Source organism: Xenia sp. Carnegie-2017, unplaced genomic scaffold (genome assembly GCF_021976095.1).
Source record: "Xenia sp. Carnegie-2017 unplaced genomic scaffold, XeniaSp_v1 HiC_scaffold_16, whole genome shotgun sequence".
Taxonomy (NCBI): Eukaryota; Metazoa; Cnidaria; class Anthozoa; order Malacalcyonacea; family Xeniidae; genus Xenia; species Xenia sp. Carnegie-2017.
In genome coordinates, this window is record NW_025813469.1 from 4388633 (window position 1) to 4414652 (window position 26020).

The 26020-nt window shown below is 34.8% G+C and overlaps 3 protein-coding genes across 6 annotated transcripts; 1 reads left to right on the forward strand and 2 right to left on the reverse strand.

Annotated features, from left to right (window-relative positions):
• Window positions 1–3853: 3853 nt before the first annotated feature.
• LOC124437312 lies at window positions 3854–6434 on the reverse strand. Of its 4 annotated transcripts, none has more exons than XR_006945648.1 (4): window positions 5693–6434; window positions 5139–5627; window positions 4896–5067; window positions 3854–4794 (listed from the first exon to the last, which is right to left on the reverse strand). XR_006945648.1 is itself a non-coding variant. In XM_046987296.1 (4 exons), exons 1-4 carry the CDS (start codon window positions 6014–6016, stop codon window positions 5038–5040), a joined length of 783 nt encoding a protein of 260 aa, XP_046843252.1. In that variant the 5' UTR covers window positions 6017–6434; the 3' UTR covers window positions 3854–5037. The 4 variants fall into 4 exon arrangements, 2 of the variants coding, with proteins under 2 accessions (XP_046843252.1, XP_046843251.1); XM_046987296.1 differs by having other exon boundaries at window positions 3854–5067; window positions 5139–5380; window positions 5441–5627; XR_006945647.1 differs by having other exon boundaries at window positions 4539–4564; window positions 4634–5067.
• A 3900-nt stretch (window positions 6435–10334) lies between these two features.
• LOC124436904 lies at window positions 10335–12013 on the reverse strand. Its single transcript, XM_046986874.1, has 3 exons — window positions 11939–12013; window positions 11377–11665; window positions 10335–11198 (listed from the first exon to the last, which is right to left on the reverse strand). The coding sequence occupies exons 2-3, from the start codon at window positions 11663–11665 to the stop codon at window positions 10666–10668; spliced, it is 822 nt and encodes a 273-aa protein (XP_046842830.1). The 5' UTR covers window positions 11939–12013; the 3' UTR covers window positions 10335–10665.
• An 11304-nt stretch (window positions 12014–23317) lies between these two features.
• Window positions 23318–25100, forward strand: LOC124437282 (uncharacterized protein F54H12.2-like). Its single transcript, XM_046987275.1, has 3 exons — window positions 23318–23621; window positions 23934–24062; window positions 24172–25100. Exons 1-3 carry the CDS (start codon window positions 23318–23320, stop codon window positions 25098–25100), a joined length of 1362 nt encoding a protein of 453 aa, XP_046843231.1.
• Window positions 25101–26020: the final 920 nt, after the last annotated feature.

The window sequence follows — 26020 nt, forward strand, 5'->3', positions numbered from 1 at the left end:
TGTGCGGCACAACATATCTTTATAGTATCGAAAAAATATAATAAAAATATTTAGCAAAAGCTTTTGTCATGATATCGAGATATGTAACATATATGCACGTAGCTCCAAATAGAAGGAATATTCAGCTATAAATGAATTTAATTATGACGATTCGAAAATCGTAGTGACGTAATATACATTTATCCTTCGCGATGTTCACCACAAAAATCAACTAGAAACCATAAAACACAATCGTCAAAGCAAAGAATATAAACAATTTTCAATACCATTGTGAAAGATTAAGGCAACGTTCCGTATAGTAGAATCTTTTGGTGTTCATGTATTAATACTTTTTTCCAAAGCCATTATCATAGATTATACATAATATAAATCCTAACACGGTTTTTATATGCACATGAAAAACATGTGACTTGGACGAGTTTTGACCTAGCACCTTCGGAATACAAGTCCGCCGCTCTACCTGTTTAGCTACCAAGCCCACATAGATTGGAGACGAGTCAAATTACGTATGGACGAGAGATTCTCGCCACGATAGCACGTACTGGATGGCACCGTGTTTCGACTTTATTCCAAAGCCATCATCAGAGATTATACATAATATAAATCTTGTCCAAATCACATGTTTTTCATGTGCATATAAAAACCGTGTTAGGATTTAAATTGTGCATTAATACGATAAAGCAGATTACCAATTGTGATTTAATCGACAGCAAACACGTCGAAACAACAAATTAGTTAATTGCAATGAAGCAAAAAGTTTATGTCAGTTGACAAAGTGATGATGATTAGGAAAAAATAAACTAATTTGTTATTCTCGATTATTAAGCTGTTTTTTCATTTTGAATTAACAGTGTTCGGGTGTTAGACCGAAGGCCAACTGGAACACATTGAATGTATAATACCATCGACACATCGTTTGGCCCCAAATACGGGCACCGTATTTTTTTCTGAGGGAAAACCAACGGATCCAGTGAAAAACCTTAAATCAAAAACAGATTGAAAACTTAGAAAACTTGATCAACATTTAAGCACATTTTAAAGTTCCAACAGTTTTACATAAGGTTTTTTTCAATCGCTTTGATGATCCCAATGATCTGCTGTACTATATAAAGATGCTTCGAATTCAGATAAAGTATTAAATGCAAACAATCCATGGACATATAATGCCTTAACGGCTTAAATATACAAAAAAAACTAATTATACAGCAGCCAGACGCTGATTGAGATTTTTAAACTCTGAGATTTTTTCAAAATTCTTACATCTTCGTTTATAGAAATCATCGGTCTAGCTGGCTTTCACTTTCAAGTTTATTACGAATGTAAATTTTGCAGAAACTACTTGACATACGTATATTTCACCGCCATTTTCATCGAATACACTTGAAAATCAAATAATAATATTCAAGCAGTAAGACTTTGTTGTTCGTTGATTCTTTAGCTTCTGAGCTTTGTGCTTGTCAAGTGTCTAAGATGTAAAACAGGCAAGTAATCTTCCTCTCTAATCAAATGACAAATAATAAACAATATTTGATATCAGTGGTAGATCGTCCACACAACATTTTTGCTTTTCGGAAACTCGTACGTTTCTTGTACGTCATTAAAGCATTTTTTGCAAGCGCTGCATAAAATAGGTTGTCAAACAGCATGCTCTCCTCTAGATTATTTCCTTAATACATTTTAAAAAAAGTTGCATATGAAAGCCGGCTATTTGCTAGCGGACGCAGAGTACGTTTTAAAATTTTTCTCAAAGCGGAAGTGGTGAAAAAACCTAAATAAAAAATGTTAAAAATTGGGGGGGGGAGGCATAGTCTCGAGATTCTCACTCCTTATTTTAAAACCGCGCAGTAAGCACAGTTTGTCATTCTAGGTAAATATTTAATGATCACTAAACTTAAAAACAACTAGTAGCCAACTACGCTATGCACTACTTCAAAGGGATGCTGACTTTAGTGCCTAAACACGAAATTATAAAAGCATATCATCGGGATCTAGTTTACAATACAACTTAACAATTTTAAACCTGAATTGCCATTTTACTTTGATCACCGTTATTCTTCTTCTTGCAATCTCTCACTCTTTCAAACTTCCTATTACTTTTACCATATCACCCAGTGAGCCACCACGCCAGACGAGTGCGCTTGTCGAATCCGTGGAAATCACTTTTAATACACTTGCAATCTATTCCCAAGAACGTCTCACCATTGATTTTGCCCATGAGCAGAACACAGTTAAAACTTTCAGTCTTTAGTTTGCCCAATACAACGTAACAATAGCCAATGTAGCCTTCCAGCAATAGTAAATACGCAACCATTTGTGTGACCTGATGGAAAGAAGGAACATTTTAACACTCCAGTTAAGTCATCAATCAAACAGTGCTTGTTGTAGAGTCGATCTTCAATGAATGTTAGTTGACCACACGAAGATGGGCTCATATAGAAATAGGGCCCATCATCATTATATGCACAAACAACTGACATCCACAAAGAATCCAAAGAACAGTCAAACGTTGTTGGTCGTGAGTCACCATGACACATGAGTGACGAACAATTAGTGAGTGTCTGAAATACATGGTACGGGTGGTAAGGATTTTCGCTATAGTAAGATCTTCAAAATAACAAACAATTTTATAAAAGTCTTGATAATGAGCAAATGGTACAAGTGCAAAATGACATTTTTTTTCAAAAAATCCAGACGATTGAAGCGATTGCGTGCGATATCGTCCATGCACGCTTTCAGACGACAGACGAAAGAGACGAAAACAAAGTCGGGCTTTTTAAATAGTTCAGATGATACTACATAAAGCATGATGTTTATGACATAAATCCATAATATTGCCAGAGCTTTGTTATTAACTCCAAAATCCAGTATATCTTATCTTCTTATATTCATTTGTGAAAGCAAAAAGATGTACGCGTCATGATGTCTCTATTTTTCTTCAACTTGAACAATAACAAGCCTTCTCGTTCTTTCTAGCTTTAGGTTTTCTGATCCGTCTGTGGAATAACGGATCATTAGACGACCAAATTAGTTTGTTTTTCCCACAATCTGTTTGACAAGGGACAAATGATATGAAGAAGAACAAGTCAATACACAAACAGATAAAGGTAAAATGAATGAATGTTAAGCTTCATTAGTTTCCAAATATTAACTCAATAGAAACAATAAATATGTTTTTCATGTTTTTTTTTCTAGTAAACATTTAAAAGCAATAATTAAAACATAAATTCACTGATTTCAATGCCAGTTTTTTTATATTTTTGCCTTTAAAACGTCTCGCGCAAACCGCACAATCGGCGAGATTTGTGCGAGACTGAAGCTTTCGCGCATTATAAATGTTTTAAAGACAAAAAATAAAACACGTGTGCTGCTTAGTCTAAAGCTGTGTTTGCATTAGCCTGTGCAAACTAGTTGGAGCTCAACCTATCGAATCAATCAATCTATCAATGAGAATATGCAAATCAATTATAATCATAAATGCATTTAGAGAAAATGTAAACTTTTTTCAATTTGTCCATTTCGCATTATTGTTAATTTCTAAAAGGAATAATGATGTTTTTGTGTTTTCACAGGCTCTTATAAATAGATTCTTTGTAAGGATTGTTCACCCGTGGAACGCTATACCAGAAAATATCCAGAGTTCTCCAGCTTAAGCTATATTCATTTTATTTAACTACATTGAATAATGTTTTTGCACCGAACAATGTGCACATGTAAGAGATAATCTATCGTATATATAGGAAGATTATCTCTATGCCAGTTTGTAGTTTCTAGCAAGTTTTTTTATTATGGGTGGATTGCTTTGTAGGAGACCCTAGGACCCTTTTGCAATAACATCTTCCCGTATGGATGAATGTTTTAAATAAAAAAATAGATTTATTGAAAATTTTTATTTTAATTTGGATATATTTTTAAAGTTTTATGCTATAACAAATGCATATTATTGCAGAAACTTAAATCAAAAGTGTACTTCATATTATTGACTTGCATTCATTTGTGAAAGCAACATATACGCGCCAAGTGTCTATTTTTTGTCTTCTGAAGGACTAACAAGCCTTCCATTCTTCCAAGTTTTTATTTTGATCTTTTTTGGTAATACTTTTCAATAAACTATGACATTAGTTTTTCATTTGGATGCTTCTGACATGGGACACAAAACTAAAAGTCGTTTTCTTTGCAGCATCCGTGAGTCAAAATGTAAACATACATAAAAGCGTGACAATTAATGCCGATTAGACAAATAGTCAATTAAGTTCTTCCATTATTTATCCACGAATATTGGCTGAAAGCAAATGCACCTGAGTACAGCTCACCATCTGGATTTACTAGCTATGGATGCCGTTTGGCATATTATATAAACGTATACGTTGAACAAATTATGCAGAGCTATAGCTATTATTAAAGCGAGATTTATGTTGCTTAATGGCGTCAGCTTTGCTGATTTTTGGTTTGTGGCGAGTCAATGGGACAGGTATTTCTTTCACTCCAGCGACATCAAGAGCTTTAGACAGTGTTGGATTAATGCGTCTGCAGTACAAAACATCTTTCATCAAGTCCTTAACATATCCTGAGAAGCAAATCATTATTTATGTTGGCTTTGCATTGAGAAAAGGTAAGTTTCTTTTTCTGTGCTAACCATAAGTGCTGTCAACTTTCACTGGTTTGATGACCCCTTGTCCTTCTTTTGACTTTGAATAAGCCACTCTCCAAATCAATGCCTCCTCTGTTTGCCCATCATTCTTCGTTTTCTGAGGTTTATTTCCATTCTCATTGAAATGAAGAGCGGCAATAAACAATCTAAAAATGAATGTTAAGTTTATGTTTACAACTATTGCAACTTATTGCTTTTGCAATGATGACTTTTTTAAGTAATCATACACAAGTCATAATTATATTACCTTGCTTCCATTGATCTGTAGAAAAAATGGGTATGTTTTGGTGCAAAAAGAATTACCACTCAGTAGAAACCTTCGATGGATGAAGTCTGCTTCTGATAACTGAGTTTTCAAATATCCCTCATGAGAAACTTTGACTCAACAATCAAAGACAGCTCAACATAAGCTTTTGAACCTAAGATCAGAAGTTAGTTAACAAAAAAAAAGAATATTGATGTTACTTTGAAATTTATTTGCTTACAATACCTTTTTTATCCGCATTCTAGGCTCTAACATATCATGTTCACATTTTGGGAAAACATCACTATGTCCCTCATGGATCTCACATATATGATTGAGAACTGACAACCACTTTGCCTTGACAAGTTCTTCATTATCATTGTTGGAAGCAGCACACCAGTATACATGGTTGGAAATTAATTGGGCCCAATCTGACAATAATTTGCAACCACTTTTTTTTGATGCTGCCAAAATTTTCTTTTTGATTCCTGTTGGAATTTGATTATTGATGAAATGTGTAAAGGTTGGTTTGTTATGACAATCTATACCTTTTGCTACATGCCATACATCAAAGTAGTGCTCAATTTTCGGTCTTTGTTTTGACATGTAGGATTTGATTTGAGCATGTCTGTCTGTGGTCATCGATTTCACCTTCATCCCACTTTCATCAAACTTTGCCAGACATCTTTTGAATCCCTCAAGTTCCATTGCTCCAGTGTTGGTCACTTCATTGGACTGTTTAACATAATTATGTGAGTATTCTAACCATGTTTTATGTACAGTTGTTGAAGAATTGTTACCTGAACAAGTTGTGTGTCTAAAATGTTGTTAGATTTCAAATCCATGCAGCTATATGACCCATACTTGGCACAATGTCCAGGCGAATCACATCTTCCATCTCCTCCAATGTTAATGTTCCTTTCTCTGATTGATTCTAGAAGATGCTTTTGGTTCATATGCCAAACATTTGAAACACTGGGTATCAAATATATTGTTTGAATATAGCTATATGTGCGCTCTGACAGAAATTCTATGCCTGAGTGACGAAGGAATTGAAGAACTTTGCTGGGGTTACTATCACTAAACAAGATACTGGCAGCAAAGACCAAGTTTCCAAAAGGCATTCACCCATGCAGAGGTTGGCTATTCCAGTCTCGAACATAACCACAATGACATTTTGCTAGTACGTTAACCATACTACCAGTCGTTTTGGTCACAATGGAACAGCTTTCACCACAGCATGGGCATTGACTCACTAACTGTCTCAGGCAACTATCAAACACTATGTATTTGCTCTCATTTTGAGCACCTTCCCTATAACATAAAAATTACCATCAGAATAGGAGAGAGATAAACGTAACGTTCTGAGAAACATATAACAGAGAAAAGCAATGTAAAGAATAGTAAGGTGACTGGATAGTTGGTACTAAAGTTGCATTGTCATTGTCAGATTCTTCATTTTCGCTTAACCCATTTGAACATTGAGAGTCTGATCCATTGTAGCTATTGCTCATCGTCGACATGCTTTCTGTATCAGACCATACAGCGCTATTCTCAAAATGTTCAAACAATTTTTTAGCTGCAAGCGCCCTCTAATCAACACCACGTGACAACATGTGATCATTTCCACGCAAACTATGTTTTTGCCACGTATGTTCGAACATATAGCAATCATCTTCGTTTCATGTAAAAATATAACAAGGAGTAAGTGATTTTGAGTTATGTCATTGCTATATTGCATGGTTATATTAAGAAATAACTTGTCAGATAGTGCTTTAATTTGCTCGGAGACAAGTAGCTATAAGATAATAAAATTTATATTTATTAACAAAATTAATATCTTTTTTTCGATTTGGTGAACAACATAAAATATCAATCAAAGCAGACGCAATAGACGTCAGCCAAAAAGTAATCAAAAAACTGTAATGGTACTATATGCTGGTGCATTTATAAATAACTCTCATCTCAACTAGCTTTGGTTAGATAACGGCTAAACTAAAATAGCAAGACTTATCACGAATGTGGCACGACTTATTTTATGGTCGTTTGTTACAGTGCATTACCCATGAATGCTATCAAGGCACTAATTTATAATATAGTTACAAGTGTGCATCACGGTTGTCATACGGCCAGCAAACCTGTGGCAAGCATTAAACAAGCAAAATAATACAGTTATGAAGTGATCATGCTCTAACTTTGATACCACACATAATTGATTGTTTGACTTGCAAATGCAGGTATAAAATCTAAATTTTGACAATGGTATTGACAACCGGTTCGACAATTCCTCAAACTGAAAATTATGCTTGTTTTTTGTTTTCAAATGATACATCAACATGAAAAGCAAAATATTTGATATCTTAATCATACATTGCAATTGAAGGTGCAACTATAAAGTCTTATACATGAACATAGCCTGTAGCAGTGAAATTTAAAATGCGAAACGTTTACAAGTGCATTGGCCGTGAATGCTATCTGACACAAATTTATAATATTTACCAGAGAATAATACAGTTCTCATAAGGCCAGCAAATATTGTGGGTGATTCGTTGCTGTAGTTTACTCATCGAGCGGATAGCAACAGACAAGCAGTCACTCGCAGTCACAGCTAGGAAACGAAAATGTCATTTTTACCATCACGCTTTGGTTGTTGCCGTGATTAAGGAATACATATATTTCATACAAAAGGTGATACGCGCGTTTGATTCCATCGCTGAAACTTTAAGAATTTTACCTGCATAACGATCAAGGATCACATCACATCACATAAACAACAATGTTAGACATTTTGGCAGGTGGAGAAACATATTTTAAGGCACACGTTCTCACTGTGCTGACTCTTACTCAGAAAGCAAAATTTTGAATCGTGAAGAATATTCTTCTATTTTCCCGTTTGAATCAAACAACAAAACTATGTTGTTGCTATCTTTGAGCAATACAATAATTATCTTGTTTGCATGATGAAATATTTTAAAGAATAAAAGCTTTTTGTAATGAGCATTGTCAGTTTGAGACAATAAAGCCGTTGGACACATGTCTCAGAGCTCGGACAATAAGCGACATTTCTTTACAATTCTATAATTATCATCTGAGTAAGAGTATGCACAGCGAGAGTTACATAAATAATGTTTCTCCACCTGCCAAAATGTCTAACATTGTTGTTTATGTGATGTGACTTGATCCTCGTTATGCAGGTAGAACTTCTCAAAGTTTCAGCGATGGAATCGAACGCGCGTACCATCTTTTGTACGAAGTATATGTATTCCTTGGTCACGGCGAAAACCAAATTATTGAACATATAGTAATTATCTTGACTGCATGATGAAATATTATAAAGAATAAAAGCTTTTTGTCATAAGCACTGTCATTTTGAGACAATTAAGACCTAGGAGATGGCTTTTGCTCCAGGGAAAGTAAATTATGCCAACGTATCTTTGTTTATCTTTGTGAAATTATTAAAAATACGTGCGTAAGCTCACGTCAAAAGAAATAAGCTTTAATTTTTAAAAAGAACCAATCGGGACAAATGAATGAATTTTGCAAACGTTACGCATTTTAAATTTCACTGCCACAGGCTATGTTCAGTGAATGTTTAGGTATAAGCCTTTATAGTTGCACCTTCAATTGCAATGTATGATTAAGTTATCAAATATTTTGCTTTTTCATGTTGATGTATCATTTGAAAACAAAAAGTAAGCATAATTTTCTGTTTGAGGAATTGTCGAACCAGTTATCAATACCATTGTCAAAAGTCAGATTTGATACCTGCATTTGCATGTCAAACAATGAATTATGCGTGATATTGAAGTTAGAGCATGATCGCTTCATAACTGTATTGTTTTGCTTGTCTGTTGCTTGCCGCTCGATTTACAAACAACAGCAACGAATCACCGAGAGGATTTGCTGGCCTTATGAGAACTCTATTATTCTCTTGTAATTATCATAAGTTTGTGTCAGAAAGCATTCATGGCGACTTCACTGGAACAAACGACCATAAAATACGACGTGCCATATTCCTGATCAGTCTTGCTTTTCTAAATGCAGCCGTTTGCTTAATAATTGAGAGTTATCTACATGCATGCACCCACATATTAACATTACAGATCTCTGATAATTCAATAATCACTTGACAAGGCGGTAAACGGTACTGTTGCTTTCAACAGCGTATATTTGCCATATTGAAGTACGCCTAAGTCATATAAACTGCTGAAAACCATAGTTAATTAAGATTTCTATAAATTAATCCTATCTGTGTCAGTGTAGCAGATCTGCAAAAATCACTAAACGAAATGCAAGATACTTTTTAAAAAATTTGCCATAAATGACATTGCATGTGCTTTGATGAAGTCCAATAATCTACTTCTATTTACAGTAAAGAGAAGAAAGAATGACATTGCCCTTAAATCGGGAGGTGACGTCCAAAACAGTAATAAGTTAAATATAAAATATTTTTGACGGCGAAGCAAGTGTTGGTTAACTTAATACGGATTCCATGCATGTTCTAACTTTAAATACAACACATAATTAAATGTTTGACATTCAAATGCAAGCATTGAATCGGAATTTGACAATGGTGTTGATAACCGGTGAGATAAGTCCTCAAACAGAAATTTATGCTCATTTTTTGTTTTCAAATGATACATCAACATGACAAGCAAAATATTTGATAACTTAATCATAAATTGCACTTGAAAGTGCAACTATAAAAGCTTATACATGAACACTCACTGAACACAGCTTGTAGCAATGAAATTTAAACAGCAGATTGTTTACAAGATTCATTCATTTTCCCAATTGGTTGTTTTAAAAATTGGAGCAAATTCGTATAAATTCATATTACAGTAGCTCGAAACCACTATAATGTCAAAGTTGAGGAAATGCGACAGTATTCGCTTTTGACAGTTTTTCTACAGGCATAATATCTTCTGCTACTTGCTCTTCATTGTCAGTAAGCTGATAATTGATCTTATACAGTCCTAGTTCAGCGTTGTGAAAAGTCTGTATCAATGGCGAAACTTAGATGCTAATTGGGTGTGGGAGGTGGGGTGGTTAAGTATTTATATATTCAGCTCTATCCCTTCGATTTCAATTAAATTTATACCACTGACCTATATAGTAATTGCGTCAGGATCAATCATTTCTTCATTAAACCTCTCAAGCGAACTCAAGAAGCTTGCCTATTCTAGTGTTTTATCCATTATATCTGGCAAAATTGACGCCCAACAGCCACGCTTAAGTACAACTGTCTATTGACTGTTCAACAACAATGTTCAACCGGTTACCAGTGAGTTCGACAACAAGTAAACGTCATCTTGTGTTTCAGATAATTATTCAATACTTCATATTAGATATCACATAATGACAAAATAACCTCATTACGCAATAACCACATAACAAATGAACAAGATAACGAAATAACCACATAACGAATAAACTTCGCAATAAGTTTACGTTCGTATAATAAAAAGATCACTGCATATAATGGTGGATGGAAGGCACGTATTGACAAATTAACATTACCTAAAAAATATCATGGCATACGGAGTTCTACACATGGCATTCCGTGCAGTTGATTCACAAACTTTCCAATGAATGTCAAGTGTTTAAACTACAAAGAACATTTTACTTCTTAAATAGGTTGTTACAAAGAGTACATGATTTTATTGTTCACTATCGGTATTTTTCGATGTCATTAATTACATCTACACTAAAATCATCAATAAGCAAAAATGATGAATGATAAGAAAAGTAAAGTCACAGCCAGGCTACGTTTTTAGTCAAATTCTCCTGACGTTTCTTCTACGACGTATTCGCACTTTAAAGTACAGTCATCAGATGCAAGGGGACTTAAGAAATCACACGTCAATTTTTTCACACGATAATTCTTATGACTCGGTGCTGTAAATTTTATCTTTGAAGTACGACTCCAATCTTCTTCCAAGCCTGAAAACAATGAATTTTCAATCTGGGTGCTGATTCTGGTCTCCATGTCTACACCGATCTTAGGAATAGAAAGTGATGCCTTTAAAGATGTTTCTAAACCAACGGTCGTTGAAATCGACGTGGACGAAGTAAGCTTAAGACCAGTCATTACAAATATTTCTTCCGAGAAAGGTTCTGATCCCTGTCTGTTGTCGCAGCTCCATATTGTAACATTGCAAACGTCTGCTTTGTACCTTGGCACTAGTTTCCACAATTGGTCTTCATGTTTGGCTCCGTCATAAGTACCCCAGTTTTCATCATCTTTTCCGAATTTTGTAATTCTTGAATTGCTGTACTTAAAATTGTATATTCGGTAGAAACCATCTTAAAGAGAGTATGTCATGAAATAATTTTTAATCGTATCATGAAAAGGATTATATAAATGTTTATATATAATAGTAGCATGAATTAAAGGCTAACTGGTTAAATATATGGGATTTGAATATAAATGAGTGTTCAATTTTCGTTTCCCTGTTAATTTTGATTTGTTTGGCATACATACCACCTTCATTTTCGAATTTCCACATTTGATTGTCAAAATACTGGCCATTGTACGAACCAACTTCATTGTTTTCAGGTCCCCACTTTGCTACTCGATATCCATCATATTTCAAATTGTAGATGTAGTAATATCCTGGATGGTTTGCATCTTCCTTTAGTTGCCAAAACTGATCTAACTCGACCTTTTGTTCGTGAGTACCCATTTCTCTGCTTTTGGTTCCCCACATCGCCAAATTTGCATGGTAATAATACTTATTGACGATCAGGAAAGTACCTTTATCCAGTTTCATCTAAAAATGATGACAGAAGACGTACGCTGTTAGCTAACTAGTCATTTGATGACAATCTTGCGGACCTTTATTAGACAGAAAATACGGTCATTCTCATTTTATGAAAAAGAATACGCTTGTTACATGAACTGAGGTCGTGTAAGCTGCAATATTATATTTGAAATTTTTAGAAACGTACAGTGGGCAGTAAGTCACAGTATGAAAATAAGAAATCCTTATTTCAACAAACTAGACAAGGTTCATGTATATTTATCAAATTAAAGCTCTACTCACCTTACTGAAAAGTTTGTTGAAGATAAAATTATGCCACGTAACGAATGAAAGCTTTTCTATAGCGCAAGACAATTTATAGCTGCAAACGCCCTCTAATTAACACCACAGGACAACCTGTGACCACTTGCACGCAAACTATGTTTTTGCCACGTATAATTGAACATATAGCAATCATCTTCGTTGCACGTAAAAATATAACAAAGAATAAGTGCTTTTTAGTTTTGTCAATGCTATATTGCATGGTTATATTAAGAAATAACTTGTCAGATAGTGCTTTAATTTGCTCGGGGACAAGTAGCTATAAGATAATAACAAATTCTATTTATTAACAAAATTAATGTCTTTTTTTCGAATTTGTGAACAACATGAAATATCAATCAAAGCAGACGTAATAGACGTCAGCAAAAAAAGCAATCAAAAAACTATAATGGTAATATATGCTGGTGCATTATATATACTCTCATGTCAACAAGCTTTGGTTAGCTAACGGCTGCATTGAAAATAGCAAGACTTATCACAAATATGGCACAACTTTTTTTATGGTCGTTTGTTACAGTGCATTAGCCATGAATGCTATCATGCTAATAATTTATAATATAGTTACGAGTGTGCATTACGGTTTTCATACAGCCAGGAAAATATGTGGCAAGCAACAGACAGCAAAATAATACAGTATGAAGTGATCATGCTCTAACTTTAAATACAACATATAATTGATTGTTCGACATTCAAATGCAGTTATCGAATCTGAACTTTGACAATGGTATTGATAACTGCTGGAACAAGTCGTCAAACAGAAAATTATGCTTACTTGATATCTTAATTTGATATCTTAATCATACATTGCAATTGAAGGTGCAACTATAAAGGCTCATATCTGAACACTCACTGAACACAGCCTATAGCAGTGAAATTTAAGATGCAAAACGTTTACAAGATTCATTCATTTGTCCCAATTGGTTCTTTTTAAAAATTAGAGCTCATTTCCTTTGACGTGGGCGTACGCACGTATCTTTAATAATTTCACAAAGATAAACAAAGAACGTTTGCATAATCTACTTTCCCTGGAGCAAAAGCCATCTCCGAAGTCGAAATTGTCTGAAAATGACAATGCTCATGACAAAAAGCTTTTACTCTTTATAATATTTCATCATGCAGCCCAGTTAATTATTATATGCTCAATAATTTGGTTGTTGACGTGATTAAGGAATACATATATTTCATAGAAAAGATGGTACGCGCGTTTGATTCCATCTCTGAAATTTTCATAAGTTCTACCTTCATAACGAGGATTAAATCACATCACATAAACAACAATGTTAGACATTTTGGCAGGTGGAGAAATATCTTTTGAGTAACAACACTCGCTGTATATACTCTTACTCAGATGATAATTATAGAATTGTAAAGGAATGTCGCTTATTGTCCGAGTTGTGCGACATGTATCCGACGGCTTATTTGTCTCAAAATGACAATACTCATGACAAAAAGCTTTTATTCTTTATAATATTTCATCATGCAACCAAGATAATTATTATAAGCTCAAAATAGCAACAACATAGTTTTGTTGTTCGACTCAAACGGAAAGTAAAAAGAATATTTTTCATGAATAGAAATTTTGCTATCTGTGTAAGAGTCAGCACAGTGAGTATGCGTGCCTTAAAAGATGTTTTCCAATCGCAGTCACAGCTAGAAAGCAAAAATGCTATTTTTACAATCACGCTTTGGTTGTTGCCGTAATTAAGGAATACATATATTTCATACAAGAGATGGTACACAAGTTAGATTCCATCGCTGAAACTTTGAGAAGCTCTATCTGCATAACGAGGATCACATTACATCACATAAACAACAATGTTATACATTTTGGTAGGTGGAGAAACATCTTTTAAGGCACACGTTCTCACTGTGCTGATTCTTACTCAGATAGCAAAATTTCGAATCAAGCAGAATATTTTTTTTACTTTCCGTTTGAATCGAACAACAAAACTATGCTGTTGCTATTTTTGAGCAATACAATAATTATTTTGGTTGCATGATGAAATATTATAAAGAATAAAAGCTTTTTGTCATGAGCATTGTCAACTGGGACAATTAAGCCGTTGGACACATGTCTCAGAACTAGGACAATAAGCGGCATTTCTTTACAATTCTATAATTATCATCTGAGTAGGAGTATGCACAGCGAGAGTTACATAAATAATATTTCTCCACCTGCCAAAATGTCTAACGTTGTTTATGTGATGTGATGTGATCCTCGTTATGCAGATAAAACTTCTCAAGATTTCATCGATGGAATCAAACGCGTGTACCATCTTTTGTATGAAATATATGTATTCCTTAATCACGGCAACAACCAAATTATTGAGCAAATAATAATTATCTTGGTTGCATGATGAAATATTATAAAGAATAAAAGCTTTTTGTCATAAGCACTGTCATTTTGAGACAACTAAGACCTAGGAGATGGCTTTTGCTCCAGGGAAAGTAAATTATGCAAACGTATCTTTGTTTATCTTTGTGAAATTATTAAAGATACGTGCGTAAGCTCACGTCAAAAGAAATAAGCTTTAATTTTTAAAAAGAACCAATCGGGACAAATGAATGAATTTTGCAAACGTTACGCATTTTAAATTTCACTGCCACAGGCTATGTTCAGTGAATGTTTAGGTATAAGCCTTTATAGTTGCACCTTCAATTGCAATGTATGATTAAGTTATCAAATATTTTGCCTTTTCATGTTGATGTATCATTTGAAAACAAAAAGTAAGCATAATTTTCTGTTTGAGGAATTGTCGCACCGGTTATCAATACCATTGTCAAAATTCAGATTTGATACCTGCATTTGCATGTAAAACAATGAATTATGTGTGATATTGAAGTTAGAGCATGGTCGCTTTATAACTGTATTATTTTGCTTGTCTGTTGCTTGCCGCTCGATTTTAAACTACAGCAACGAATCACTCACAGGATTTGCTGGCCTTATGAGAACTCTATTATTCTCTTGTAATTATCATAAATTTGTGTCAGATAGCATTCATGGCTACTTCACTGGAACAAACGACCATAAAATACGACGTGCCATATTCGTGGTCACTATTGCCATTTTAAATGCAGTCGTTGTCTTAATGCATGAGAATTATCTACATACACCCACATATTATCATTAAATACAAAATATATTAATCCTAACATGGTTTTTAATATGCGCATGAAAAACATGTGACTTGGACGAGATTTTGAACTCGCACCTTCGGGATACTAGTCCGCCGTTCTGCCTTTTGAGCTACGAAGCCCACAGGGATTGGAGACGAGTCGAATCTCTTTTAAACTGCGTATGGACGAGAGATTCTCGCCACTATAACAGTTTACTGGATGGCACCGTGTTTCGACTTTATTCCAAAGCCATCATCAGAGTATATACATAATATATTAATCCCAACACGGTTTTTAATATACACATGAAAAACATGTGACTCGTCCAAGTCTGATGGCTTTGGAATATTATCATTACAGATCTCTGATTATTCAATAATCACTTGAGAAGGCGGTAAACGGTACTGTTGTTTTGAACAGCGTATAATTGCCATAGTGAAGTACGCCTAGGTCGAATAAATTGCTGAAAACCATAATTAATTAAGCTTTCTATAAATTAATCCTTTCTGTGTCAGTGTAGCAGATCTGCAAAAATCAGCAATCGAAATGGCAAGATACTTTTTTAAAAATTCGTTATAAATAACAGTGCATGTGCTTTGATGAAATCCAAAAATCTACTTCTATTTACAGTAAAGACGAGAAAGAATGACATTGCCCTTAAATCGGGAGGTGACGTCCAAAACAGAAATAAGTTAAATATTTTTTTAGGGCGAAGCAAGTGTTGGTTAACTTAATACAGATTCCATGCATGTTCTAACTTTAAATACAACACAGTATTCTTCTTCTAATGTTTTATTCATTATATCTGGCAAAATTAACGCACGACAGCCATGACTTAAGCACTACTTTCTATTGACTGTTCAACAACATTGTTCAACCAGTTACCAGTGAGTTCAACAATAAGTAAAAATCCATCTTGTGTTTCAGTTAATTCTTCAATATTTTATTTTAGATATGACATAATGGCAAAATAACCTCACCACCCAATAACCACATAACAAATGAACAAGATAACGAAATAACCACATAACGAATAAACTACGTATAATGAAAAGTGTACTACATATCATGACAAATGGAGAGGGACTGCATATAATGAAAAGATCACTGCATATAATTATAGATGGACCGCATGTATTGACAAATTAACATTACGTAAAAAAACATTAGTAACATTTAAACAACACTCTACTAAACCAATTTGATAAAGATATGACATGATTAAGTTATATAAAACGCAATGAATTAAACAGTTTGAAGCTTCGCATCTACAGTAAGTCATCATCAATCTCAGTACCAATGTTTACACAAACACAAACTTTATGGCCATCCCATTTTACATGTTTGTGAATTGGCATTTCATCAAGCAGCAAAACACCCACAACCTTGTCATCTTTCTTTGGTAGTTGAACTTCAATTTTAAAGCATTCAAGGCATACTTAGTGAATCCATAGTTTCCATCCGTAAAATTTGACCATGATCAATTTAAATAATTCTAATTAGAGAAGGCAATAAATAATTTATCTTTTCAGTCTTAATATTTTTTTGAAGACTCTGCCTAGTTACTAACATCTTCCAGTCATCTTTGCTATCTGATCTTCCCAGCATCTTGTCAGCAAAAAAAAACATAGCAAGCTCTTCTCCAAATCATGGGTACTGTTTGGGCTGATCATTTTATTTTGATATCTTCCCACTGAGTAAAGTGTGTGCAGAGTCTTTTTTGCGTCAGGGAAACTATTTTGCAAATAGATTGGTAAATTCACGATTTTATACACAAATAACAGGAAAGTATGCTGAGTTTTATAAACAAAAACAAAAAAACATCAGTATATTTGGCGTTCAAATCAATCTTAAAAATTAGAGCTACACAATACGGATTTTATGGCTTTTATAGCATACAATTGCTTTTCTTGATGAACAAAGAAAGCATGCAAATATCTCACCTGTGAGAAGCGAGATGTTTGTTTTTGTGGAAACTACGACATCCAACAATTGGTTGGCATTATAAAAGAAATGCCAAGAAGATATCGTGTTTGTTTTTGAAAAATTCTATATAATTTACTATAGATAACATTTTATTCTGAAAAGCGAACATTTCAGCGGAAATAGGTCCTTTGGCATCCGTCTTTTTTGACAACCTCGCCCCAGTCTATATATCCCCTGCGGTTATTATAGCAATCAATGGGCATGAAACAAGAATCATTAGTGACGCTGTTTCACAACCGGTCCACAGAATAAGAATATGCAGGACACTCGTATCGGAACATTTGACGTTTTTTCCTTGCGCATATGCCGCGCATAGCGGCCCTCCATTATTCCAGCCAGTTTTTCCGTGTTTTTGACTTGTTCTCAATCTTTAAAATGATCTGAAGCCATTTCTTGAGTCAAAACATTCTCGATTTCATTATTGACAATTGATGACATAAAATTTTCATGGTTGGAAACAAGTGACAAACCCAAATCAACTGGCTAGAATAATGACCGACATGAGGACACGTTGTATACCTGAGTGACCCCTTTGTGTAATCACTGTTCTGTGACCGGTCTTTCAATACGTGGATCGAATCCTGTCAAACTGGATTATAACATTTGTAATACACATGCACGCTCGAATTTCAAGTGCACTGTTTCTTTTACTGAGCCATGTTTGAAGTAATAGGAAATAATTATATCATAAAAGATAAAATAAAGATATGTGGCAAAAAAGCTTTAGTCCTAATAATAAGATGTGTAACATACATGCACGTAGCTCGACATAGTTTAATGCACCAATAAGCTTATAGTGATGGTCATTGAATACATGTTAATACGTAAAGGACGTCTTTTTTCATACACCCTATAGACGATTTGCTTTGTTTACAACTTGCAGGCATGGAGATTAGTCTTTAATGGAGTTTAGCATTGTTTCCACAGTTTTTCAACAAACACTATAACCCACAAAAGAAGAAATATTCAGCTACAAATGAACTTAATTATGACGATTCGGAAATCGTAGTGACGTAATGTACATTTATCATTCGCGATGCTATCCATAAAAATCAACTGGACACCATAAAACACAATCGTCAAAGCGAAAAATATAAACCATTTTCATTAACATTGGAAAAGATCAAGGCAATGCTCAGTATAGTAGAATCATTTGGTGTGCATGCATCAATACGGTAAACCAGATTACCAATTGTGATTTAATCGACAGCAAACACGTCGAAACAATATATCAGCGAATTGCAATGAAGCAAAAAGATTATGCCAGTTGATCATGATTAGGAAAAAGTAGATTAATTTGTTATTCTCGATTTTTAATCTGTTTTATCATTTTGAATTAACAGTGTTCAACTGTTAGACCGAAGGCCAACTGAAACACATTGAATGTATACTACCATCGACACATCGTTTGGCCCCAAATACGGGCATCGTTTTTTTTCTGAGGGAAAACCAGCGGATCCAGTAAAAAACCCTTAAATCAAAAACAGATTGAAAACATAAAAAACTTGCTCAACAATAGAGCACATTTTCAAGATCAAACAGTTTTAACGAATTTTTTTTTTTCAATCGGCTTTGCTGATCCCGATGTTCTCTTATAATACATAAAAATGTTTGGAATTCAGATAAATTATTAAATGCAAACAATCCATGGAGATATAATGCCTTAACCGCTTAAATAAGCAATAATTCAGTGATGGCATGAAAAACCTTAATAATACAGCAGCCTGACGTTGTTTGAGATTTTTGAACTTTGGGATTTTTACAAAATTTTTACATGTTTGTTTATTGAAATCATCGGTCATAGCTGGTTTTCACTTGCAAGTTACTTCCGAATGAAAAGTTTGCAGAAAGTACTTGACATAAATAATATTCAAGCAGTAAGACTTTGTTGTTCGTTGATTCTTCAGCTTCTGAGCTTTGTGCTTTCAAGTGTCCAAGATGTAAAACAGGCAAGTAACTTCCTCTCTAATCAAATGACAAATAAAAAGTCAGCCTACAGAATGAACTAAATCAAAAATTGATATATTTACATGGAGAAGACTAAATTTTTTCGACAAAGTGTCATTACAAATGATGGTTTTTCTCAACACATGCAGTCAATCCCCTTATCTATGGATTGTTGGACAAAAAAAGTCTGACGTTTTGGAGAAATTGCCAAAATAAAAGGGTGAACGTTATGCTACATGCTCCCATTGAAAAGAAGGATGATATTTTTAAGATTAATAAATTTACGTGCAATAATTTGTTGTAAATAATGGCCGTACTTTATGGTAAAATAGCACGAGTACTTCAAAACGAAAGAAACAATTTCACCGTTTTACAAGATAAGAATGCACTCACCTCTTAATTCACAAAAAAAAACATCGTCGATATCATAAAATATTCTTTGTTTGTTTCATGACATCCATCTTCTGCACAGTTGGAAATATCCCTATAAGAACAGCATTCCTCGTTCAAGTGAAAAGAGATCAATCATCATCAGTAATTTTCTACATCACCCTTTTGCTTAGAGTGTTGACATTACATGCCATATTATTCCTCTTGTCTATGGACTGATGGACAAAAAAATTTTGGTCTCTGGGAGAAAATGTCGAAAATAGAAAGTAAAAGTTCTTGAAAATGTTTCCATTGAAGTCAAAACATGAAACATTTTTGCCAGTCTCTGTTTTTAGTTGCGTCTTTAGTTGATGGTTTAGCTTTTTAAAAGGACGTCTTGTCATAGTTTGACGTTGTTGATTATCGGATTTTCTATAATTTTTATGGGTATCTTAATTACAGAGATGTAAAAGAAAGTGTATGTGTAGAGCAAAAATAATGTAATCAGTTATCGCAAAACAGCTTTAATAAATGTTATGACGAAATTTACATGTTAGGCTGTCAGCTTTTTTTATCTCAAAATCAAATTTTTAGCTTGTTGCAGCCTGCATGCTCCTAGTTACGGGTGATTCAGAAAATGCAGTGTTTTCAGCACAGCTGTTGATGATGCGTGAGGTATAGTAGATAAGAATATGAGTGAAATATTGCGTGAAACTTGTGGAACTTGCTCAGCAAATTTATACGTGTCGTTGATGATGCGTGACATATGTATGAGATACATGCGTCAGATATCGGGTAAAATTTTGTGAAACTTGATCTACAAATTTATACGTGTTGTACAGTAGTTATGGTGCAGGTATGGTCCCGGAAGTAAACGGAGCTCTTACCCGTGTCAATTAGTTTCCAGTCCTAGGAAGTAAACAGGGCGCGCGCGTGTAAACCGGAAACGAACTTAGCGGGAGAATGTTGAATGTGATAGGTTATCATAATAAAGGGAAATGAAACAATTGACAAGAAATATTATCTAATTTATTAAAGCATCCAATAAAATGTCTTAAAGCCCTCATTGTGTATTTCATTACACGATTCACTATATAGTCGACCTATCGCCTTAAAAAATGTTATTTGCGTTGTTCACTATTGCATTGCTTTTGGACGTTTTGAAAAAAGACAAAATATATGGCACACATGTTTAATCAGATATATGCAGACACTGTTTAGTTTAAAGAAGTTAGTCACAGCGATCTTATCAATTTGATTTTCGTCGATTTTATAAGTAAAAAGATTCAAGAGCTACGAAGAGCTGAAAAGGATGAAAGTAAAGCAGATCCTTGGGTAGAGTATCAAAACGTTTTAGAAATAATGACTGAGGAAGATCGTTGGTTCAATTTTGCAGCTCGAGCAGTCGAAACAATTAATCGTGAACATGTCTGGAATGGAATATGTGAAGCCTTTAAGTTTCTAAAGAACTGTGGACCTTCGAACTCTCACAAGACATATTTTGACAAACTGTTTAGTGCTACTTGGGTAGAACTAATGTTAATTTACACGGAGACAAAACGTCCTCCTTTTTTTCAACATCTCTTTGACTATGCTGATTGTAGTTGTAAACTGAAATACAAATCAACTATGTAATTGCTTTGACAAAAGAAAAAATAAAATATAAATTTCAATGTTATTGCATTTTGACTTCAGTTGTTTTATGACCATGTCATTGTGAAAATGGGAATCGGTAGCAGCAAACGTGAAAATAGAAATGCAAAAAGGGATAAAAATCATAATCGTCAGAAAATGTTTCGCTTGGGTATAAGTTTCGGACGCAACGATCTCAATCTTGAGGGTCATTTGCAAGCAGGATACACAAGTAAAACTGTTAAAAATTATGGACCCGCCGCAATTAAACTTCCAACAGATAATGCGATAGAAGAAACACTGCCTGTAACTGAAAACATTGAACCCGTCGATAATGAGTAGTTAAAAGAAATTGACATCTAATTGCAAAATTATTATCACGAGAACATTGTCATGAGTAACGTTGACCAGTACTTAGCCGGTGTATACTTCAATCCAAAACGTCCTGGAAGCTACGGAGGTGTTGAACGTTTGTACCGCGATGTAAAGGCAGAAGGAATATATGACATTAGTCGTGAAAGAATTAAAGAATGGCTCATGCAACAAGACGCATACTCTTTGCATAAACCTATTCGAAGAAAGTTTGAAAGAAATCGTGTCGTAGTGAGTGGTATTGACGACCAGTGGCAATTGGATCTTGCAGACATGCAATCTTTGCAAAAGTATAATGATGGTTATCGCTATCTTCTTATCTGTATCGATGTTTTTTCCAAATATGCATGGGCTGTTCCATTAAAAAAGAAAACAGGATCGTCGTTGGTAGAAGCTTTTAAAAAGATTTTGTCATCAGGGCGTAAACCGACACACATTCAAACGGATCAAGGCTCAGAGTTTTTTAATCGAGACTTTAAGAAACTTTTGGCAGAAGAAAACGTTACCTTGTTTAATACATTTAACGAGACGAAGGCATCCATCGTTGAACGTTTGATACGTACATTGAAAACTAAAATGTGGCGCTACTTCACAGCTAACAAAACCATGAGATACATTGACATGCTTCCTGATCTACTGTATTCTTATAATCATAGCATGCATCGCAGCATTAAAGAAAAACCGATCAACGTTACAAGTGAAAATGAAGATAGAATTCGGCAAAATCTATACGGGGATAGCAAGTTAAATAAACCTTCGCATGTAAAATATAAGTTTAATATAGGTAACCAAGTACGAATAAGTAAAATAAAACGAAGGTTTGAGAAGGGGTATTTACCGAATTTTTCAAAAGAAATTTTCACTGTAAGTCAAAAAATACCGCGCAATTCTCCTGTATACAGACTGAAAGATCATGAAGGGGACGAACTTCAAGGAACATTTTATGAAAAAGAACTTCAAAAAGTCATCAAGAAAGACGATGTTTATGAGATTGAAAAAATACTTAAGAAACGTGGTAGAGGGGGCAATGTACAATATTTTGTAAAGTGGTCTGGCTACCCTAACAAATTTAATTCATGGGTACCAGCATCGGAAATACATATATAAAACGTAACCGTTTTCATGATTTTTTCATTTCACATTATACCTTAAAGATGAGCGGGACACACTTCTATCTGACATTACCTAGTAATGCATCTCTCTCTGTATTTCCTGAGAATAAGATTTCAGGTTATCGCGTAAAACTACCTCACGTTGTGAATTTAAATGGTAATTGGGAAGTAGGATTGTATTCAATTACATATCCTCATACATGGTACACGTTGAAAAAAGGTTTGGATACACATATATATGTAACTCACAAAACAGGTCTACCTACTCCGGTATTTGTCGACTATGGCTTGTATGAAAAGCCTTCGACCTAGTAAAATCAGTTAACGAGACTCTTGACAAAGAAGTAAAAGACAATATCAAATTGAGCTTTGACCCGCGAACAGAAAAAATTAAAGTGCATGTAAGACAGGGTTACAAAATATCATTTAATCAACGAATGTCGGTCTTACTCGGCTTTGGCGGAAAAGACGTAGAGATTTTAAAACAACCGAAAGTCCTTATGCTTGTGATTTGCACGGATCCGTCATGATGTATGTATATTGCAACATTGTACAACCGCAAGTTGTTGGAGACGTCAATGTAAAATTACTAAAGGCAGTTGCTATTCAAGGAAAATATGGAGACATTGTTTCAAGAACATTCACTAATATCCAATACTTACCCGTGCAAACAAAATCTTTTGAGGACATCGAAATTCTCTTAAGGGACGAGTTAGGAAATCCCATCGCATTTGAACGAGGGAAGTCGATAGTGACACTTCATTTCAGAAAACAATCCTTATCTTATTTTACATAAGAAAAAAATATGAGTAGAACAAACCGTTATGTTCAATATTATCTCAATCAGCAAAAAGGATACGGATCACAACCTGTCTTTAGAGGAGCATCCTGGCAAAAAGGTTATGGGCAGATGGGTTATGGTCTTGGTGGTTTATTTCGTAGATTGGCTAGAGCTGCAATACCTTTGGCAAAAACCGGCGCAAAAGCTCTAGGTAAAATTGCCCTCGATACAGGTGCAAACGTTTTGGGTGATGTTATCTCAGGGAAAAGTTTTAAAAAGTCTGCAAAATCTCGTGTTAATCAAGCAGCAAAGAAACAGGGAAAAAGCTGTAAACCGTATACAACAGTTTGCTCAAACAGGAAGAGGAAAACCCCAGAAGAAACAGGCAAAAACAGCTAAAAGAGAAAAGCATCGTCTTCTCATGTCATTTACCATTCAGCCAAGAGACATAAAGCAGCTAAAGAAGCAGAAGATATTTTCGGTTAAATATGGAGTTCGTTCATCCAAAATCAGCAGAATGTACAAAAGTGAACTTGATATATTTTTCGTACCCCAACGCAAACCAGTTTGGAAAAGGGGCGATGGATAGACCATCCACCTGTCTCTAGTGTATCTGAAAGCGGTCCGATTACCTTTTTAGCGCCAGGTACAGAAGATTATGTTGACTTGTCTAACACAATGTTGATGGTCAGAGCAAAAGTAACGAAAGCTGACGGTGGAAATCTCGACGATGGCGCTAAAGTAGGACCGGTGAACAATTTCTTGCATAGTTTGTTTAAGCAAGTTGATGTGTTTTGAAAGGAAGCTAGTAACCCAAGCGACAGGAACTTATCCTTATCGTGCATATATCGATACACTTTTGAATTATGGTCCATCAGCTAAACAATCCCAGCTGACAGCTGCGTTGTTTTACAAGGACGAAGCTTCAAAAATGGAGGTTGCCGACCCAGCAAACGCCAGTCCAAACAAAGGCTTGAAAACACGAAGTAAGTTTAGTGCGAGAAGTGCAATTGTCGAAATGGGAGGCCCTATATTTTGTGATGTTTTCTTCGGGGAACGCCTCCTGCTTAGCTATGTTGATTTGAAAGTGGTATTGAACCGTACCAGTGACGAGTTTGCCCTAATGGCATCCGAGGACGATGCAGCATTTAAAGTGAAACTGGTGGATGTTTATCTAAAAGTTCGCAAAGTTAAAGTGAATCCTAGTAGAGCTATGTCTCACGAAGTTGCACTGAAAAAAAGCCCAGCCGTTTACCCTGTAAGGCGTGTGGACTGCAAAAGTTTCATCATTCCGTCAGGAAACCCGTCGTTGCAAAAAGATAACCTTTTCAACGGTTTGGTACCGAAATCACTTGTCGTCGGTCTTGTTGCAAGTGCTGCATTCAATGGTGCTTATAAATTAAACCCATTCAATTTCCAGCATTTCAACGTTTCATCCTTAGGCATTTCTGTAAACGGCGAATCTCTACCATCTAAACCTTTCAAGCTGTCGTTTGGTAACAATCCTAGATACATAGAAGCATTTCTATCACAATTTGCTGGCACTGGAAAAATGTTTTTGAACGCCGGAAATGGAATTGATCGTGACGAGTTTCTAAAGGGTTTTGCTTTGTACTGTTTTGATTTGACGCCTGATATGTGTGGTACGGGAGAACATTTTAATACAGTGCAAAAAGGAAATCTTGCCATTGACATACAATTCTCAACAGCACCAACTAATGCTGTTAGTCTTGTGTGCTATGGAGAGTTTGAAAACGTGATCTTTATCGATTCTGAAAGGAATGTTGTCTATGACTACATCGGTTGAATGAACACCTCACAAATATCGTCTGCTTTGAGATCGGATCCTGTTACAAGCAAGAAATTTCTTGGTGTTTTTCCAGCCAATCGTTTACCTAAAGTAATCAAAAGTTATCCGAATGGGTTTATAGCAAACACCGATATCAGCGGAAAACCTGGAAGTCATTGGGTTGCATTTTACTTTCCGTCTGAACGAAAAGCCGAATTCTTCGACAGCTATGGCCAGTCGCCTGAGACTTATCATAAATTCTTTAGAGACTATTTGAAACATTATGATTGGGATTTTAATGCACGCAAATTACAAAGTATTTGGACCGATGTATGTGGACAATATTGTATATTTTACCTAAGCCAAAGAGTGCGAGGCCATAGTATGAGTAGAATTGTAAGCATGTTTGATGGTAATACTGTTGAAAACGATAAGAAGGTATCGAATTTTGTAAACAAACATTTTCAAATAGAAACTAGTGTAATCCCTAACAACGGAAATCAGTCAAGTACAAACTTATTTGTAAAAGATTGAAGTGTTTAATAATCAATAAAAAAGTTCTTTGTGTGACTTAATTGCTTGCATTTTGTATTTACATATTTTCATTGACAACAAGGAGGAAAATGATATCAACTGCGATTTTATTTAAAAAAAACTTTACAAGACATATTAATAGCTTAACCAACGTAATTGAGTTTTCTTGTGTGTAGTGGAAGCTTTGGGCGTTATGAATTTCGTTTTTGATGAACTAGGATAAACTGTTTCGTTTTCTTCACGTGGTGAAGTTTCCATTTGAGCCTCCTTCCATCTCATATCGTTCCTAACCAAATCTCGAGGAATGTTTATTTTGATAAAACACGAAAGAATTCTTTAGACCCTTTAGGATTGAAATTTTTCCTTCCTCTCACAGCATCGCTAATTAGATCTGTTATGTTTGA

Bases quoted from the DNA above. Each gene is read 5' to 3' on its own strand.
- LOC124437312 (XM_046987295.1), bottom strand. From the start codon at position 6,016: ATGCCTTTTGGAAACTTGGTCTTTGCTGCCAGTATCTTGTTTAGTGAT. The intron at 5,628-5,692 runs GTAACAATTCTT...TATGTTAAACAG, and splicing joins TAGACACACAACTTGTTCAG to TCCAATGAAGTGACCAACAC. The intron at 5,068-5,138 runs GTATTGTAAGCA...TTCTGATCTTAG, and splicing joins CTAGAATGCGGATAAAAAAG to GTTCAAAAGCTTATGTTGAG.
- LOC124436904 (XM_046986874.1), bottom strand. From the start codon at position 11,665: ATGAAACTGGATAAAGGTACTTTCCTGATCGTCAATAAGTATTATTAC. The intron at 11,199-11,376 runs GTATGTATGCCA...ACTCTCTTTAAG, and splicing joins GAAATTCGAAAATGAAGGTG to ATGGTTTCTACCGAATATAC.
- LOC124437282 (XM_046987275.1), top strand. From the start codon at position 23,318: ATGAGTAGAACAAACCGTTATGTTCAATATTATCTCAATCAGCAAAAA. The intron at 23,622-23,933 runs GTAAACCGTATA...TTACCTTTTTAG, and splicing joins AAAGAAACAGGGAAAAAGCT to CGCCAGGTACAGAAGATTAT. The intron at 24,063-24,171 runs GTTTGTTTAAGC...ATGGTCCATCAG, and splicing joins GGTGAACAATTTCTTGCATA to CTAAACAATCCCAGCTGACA.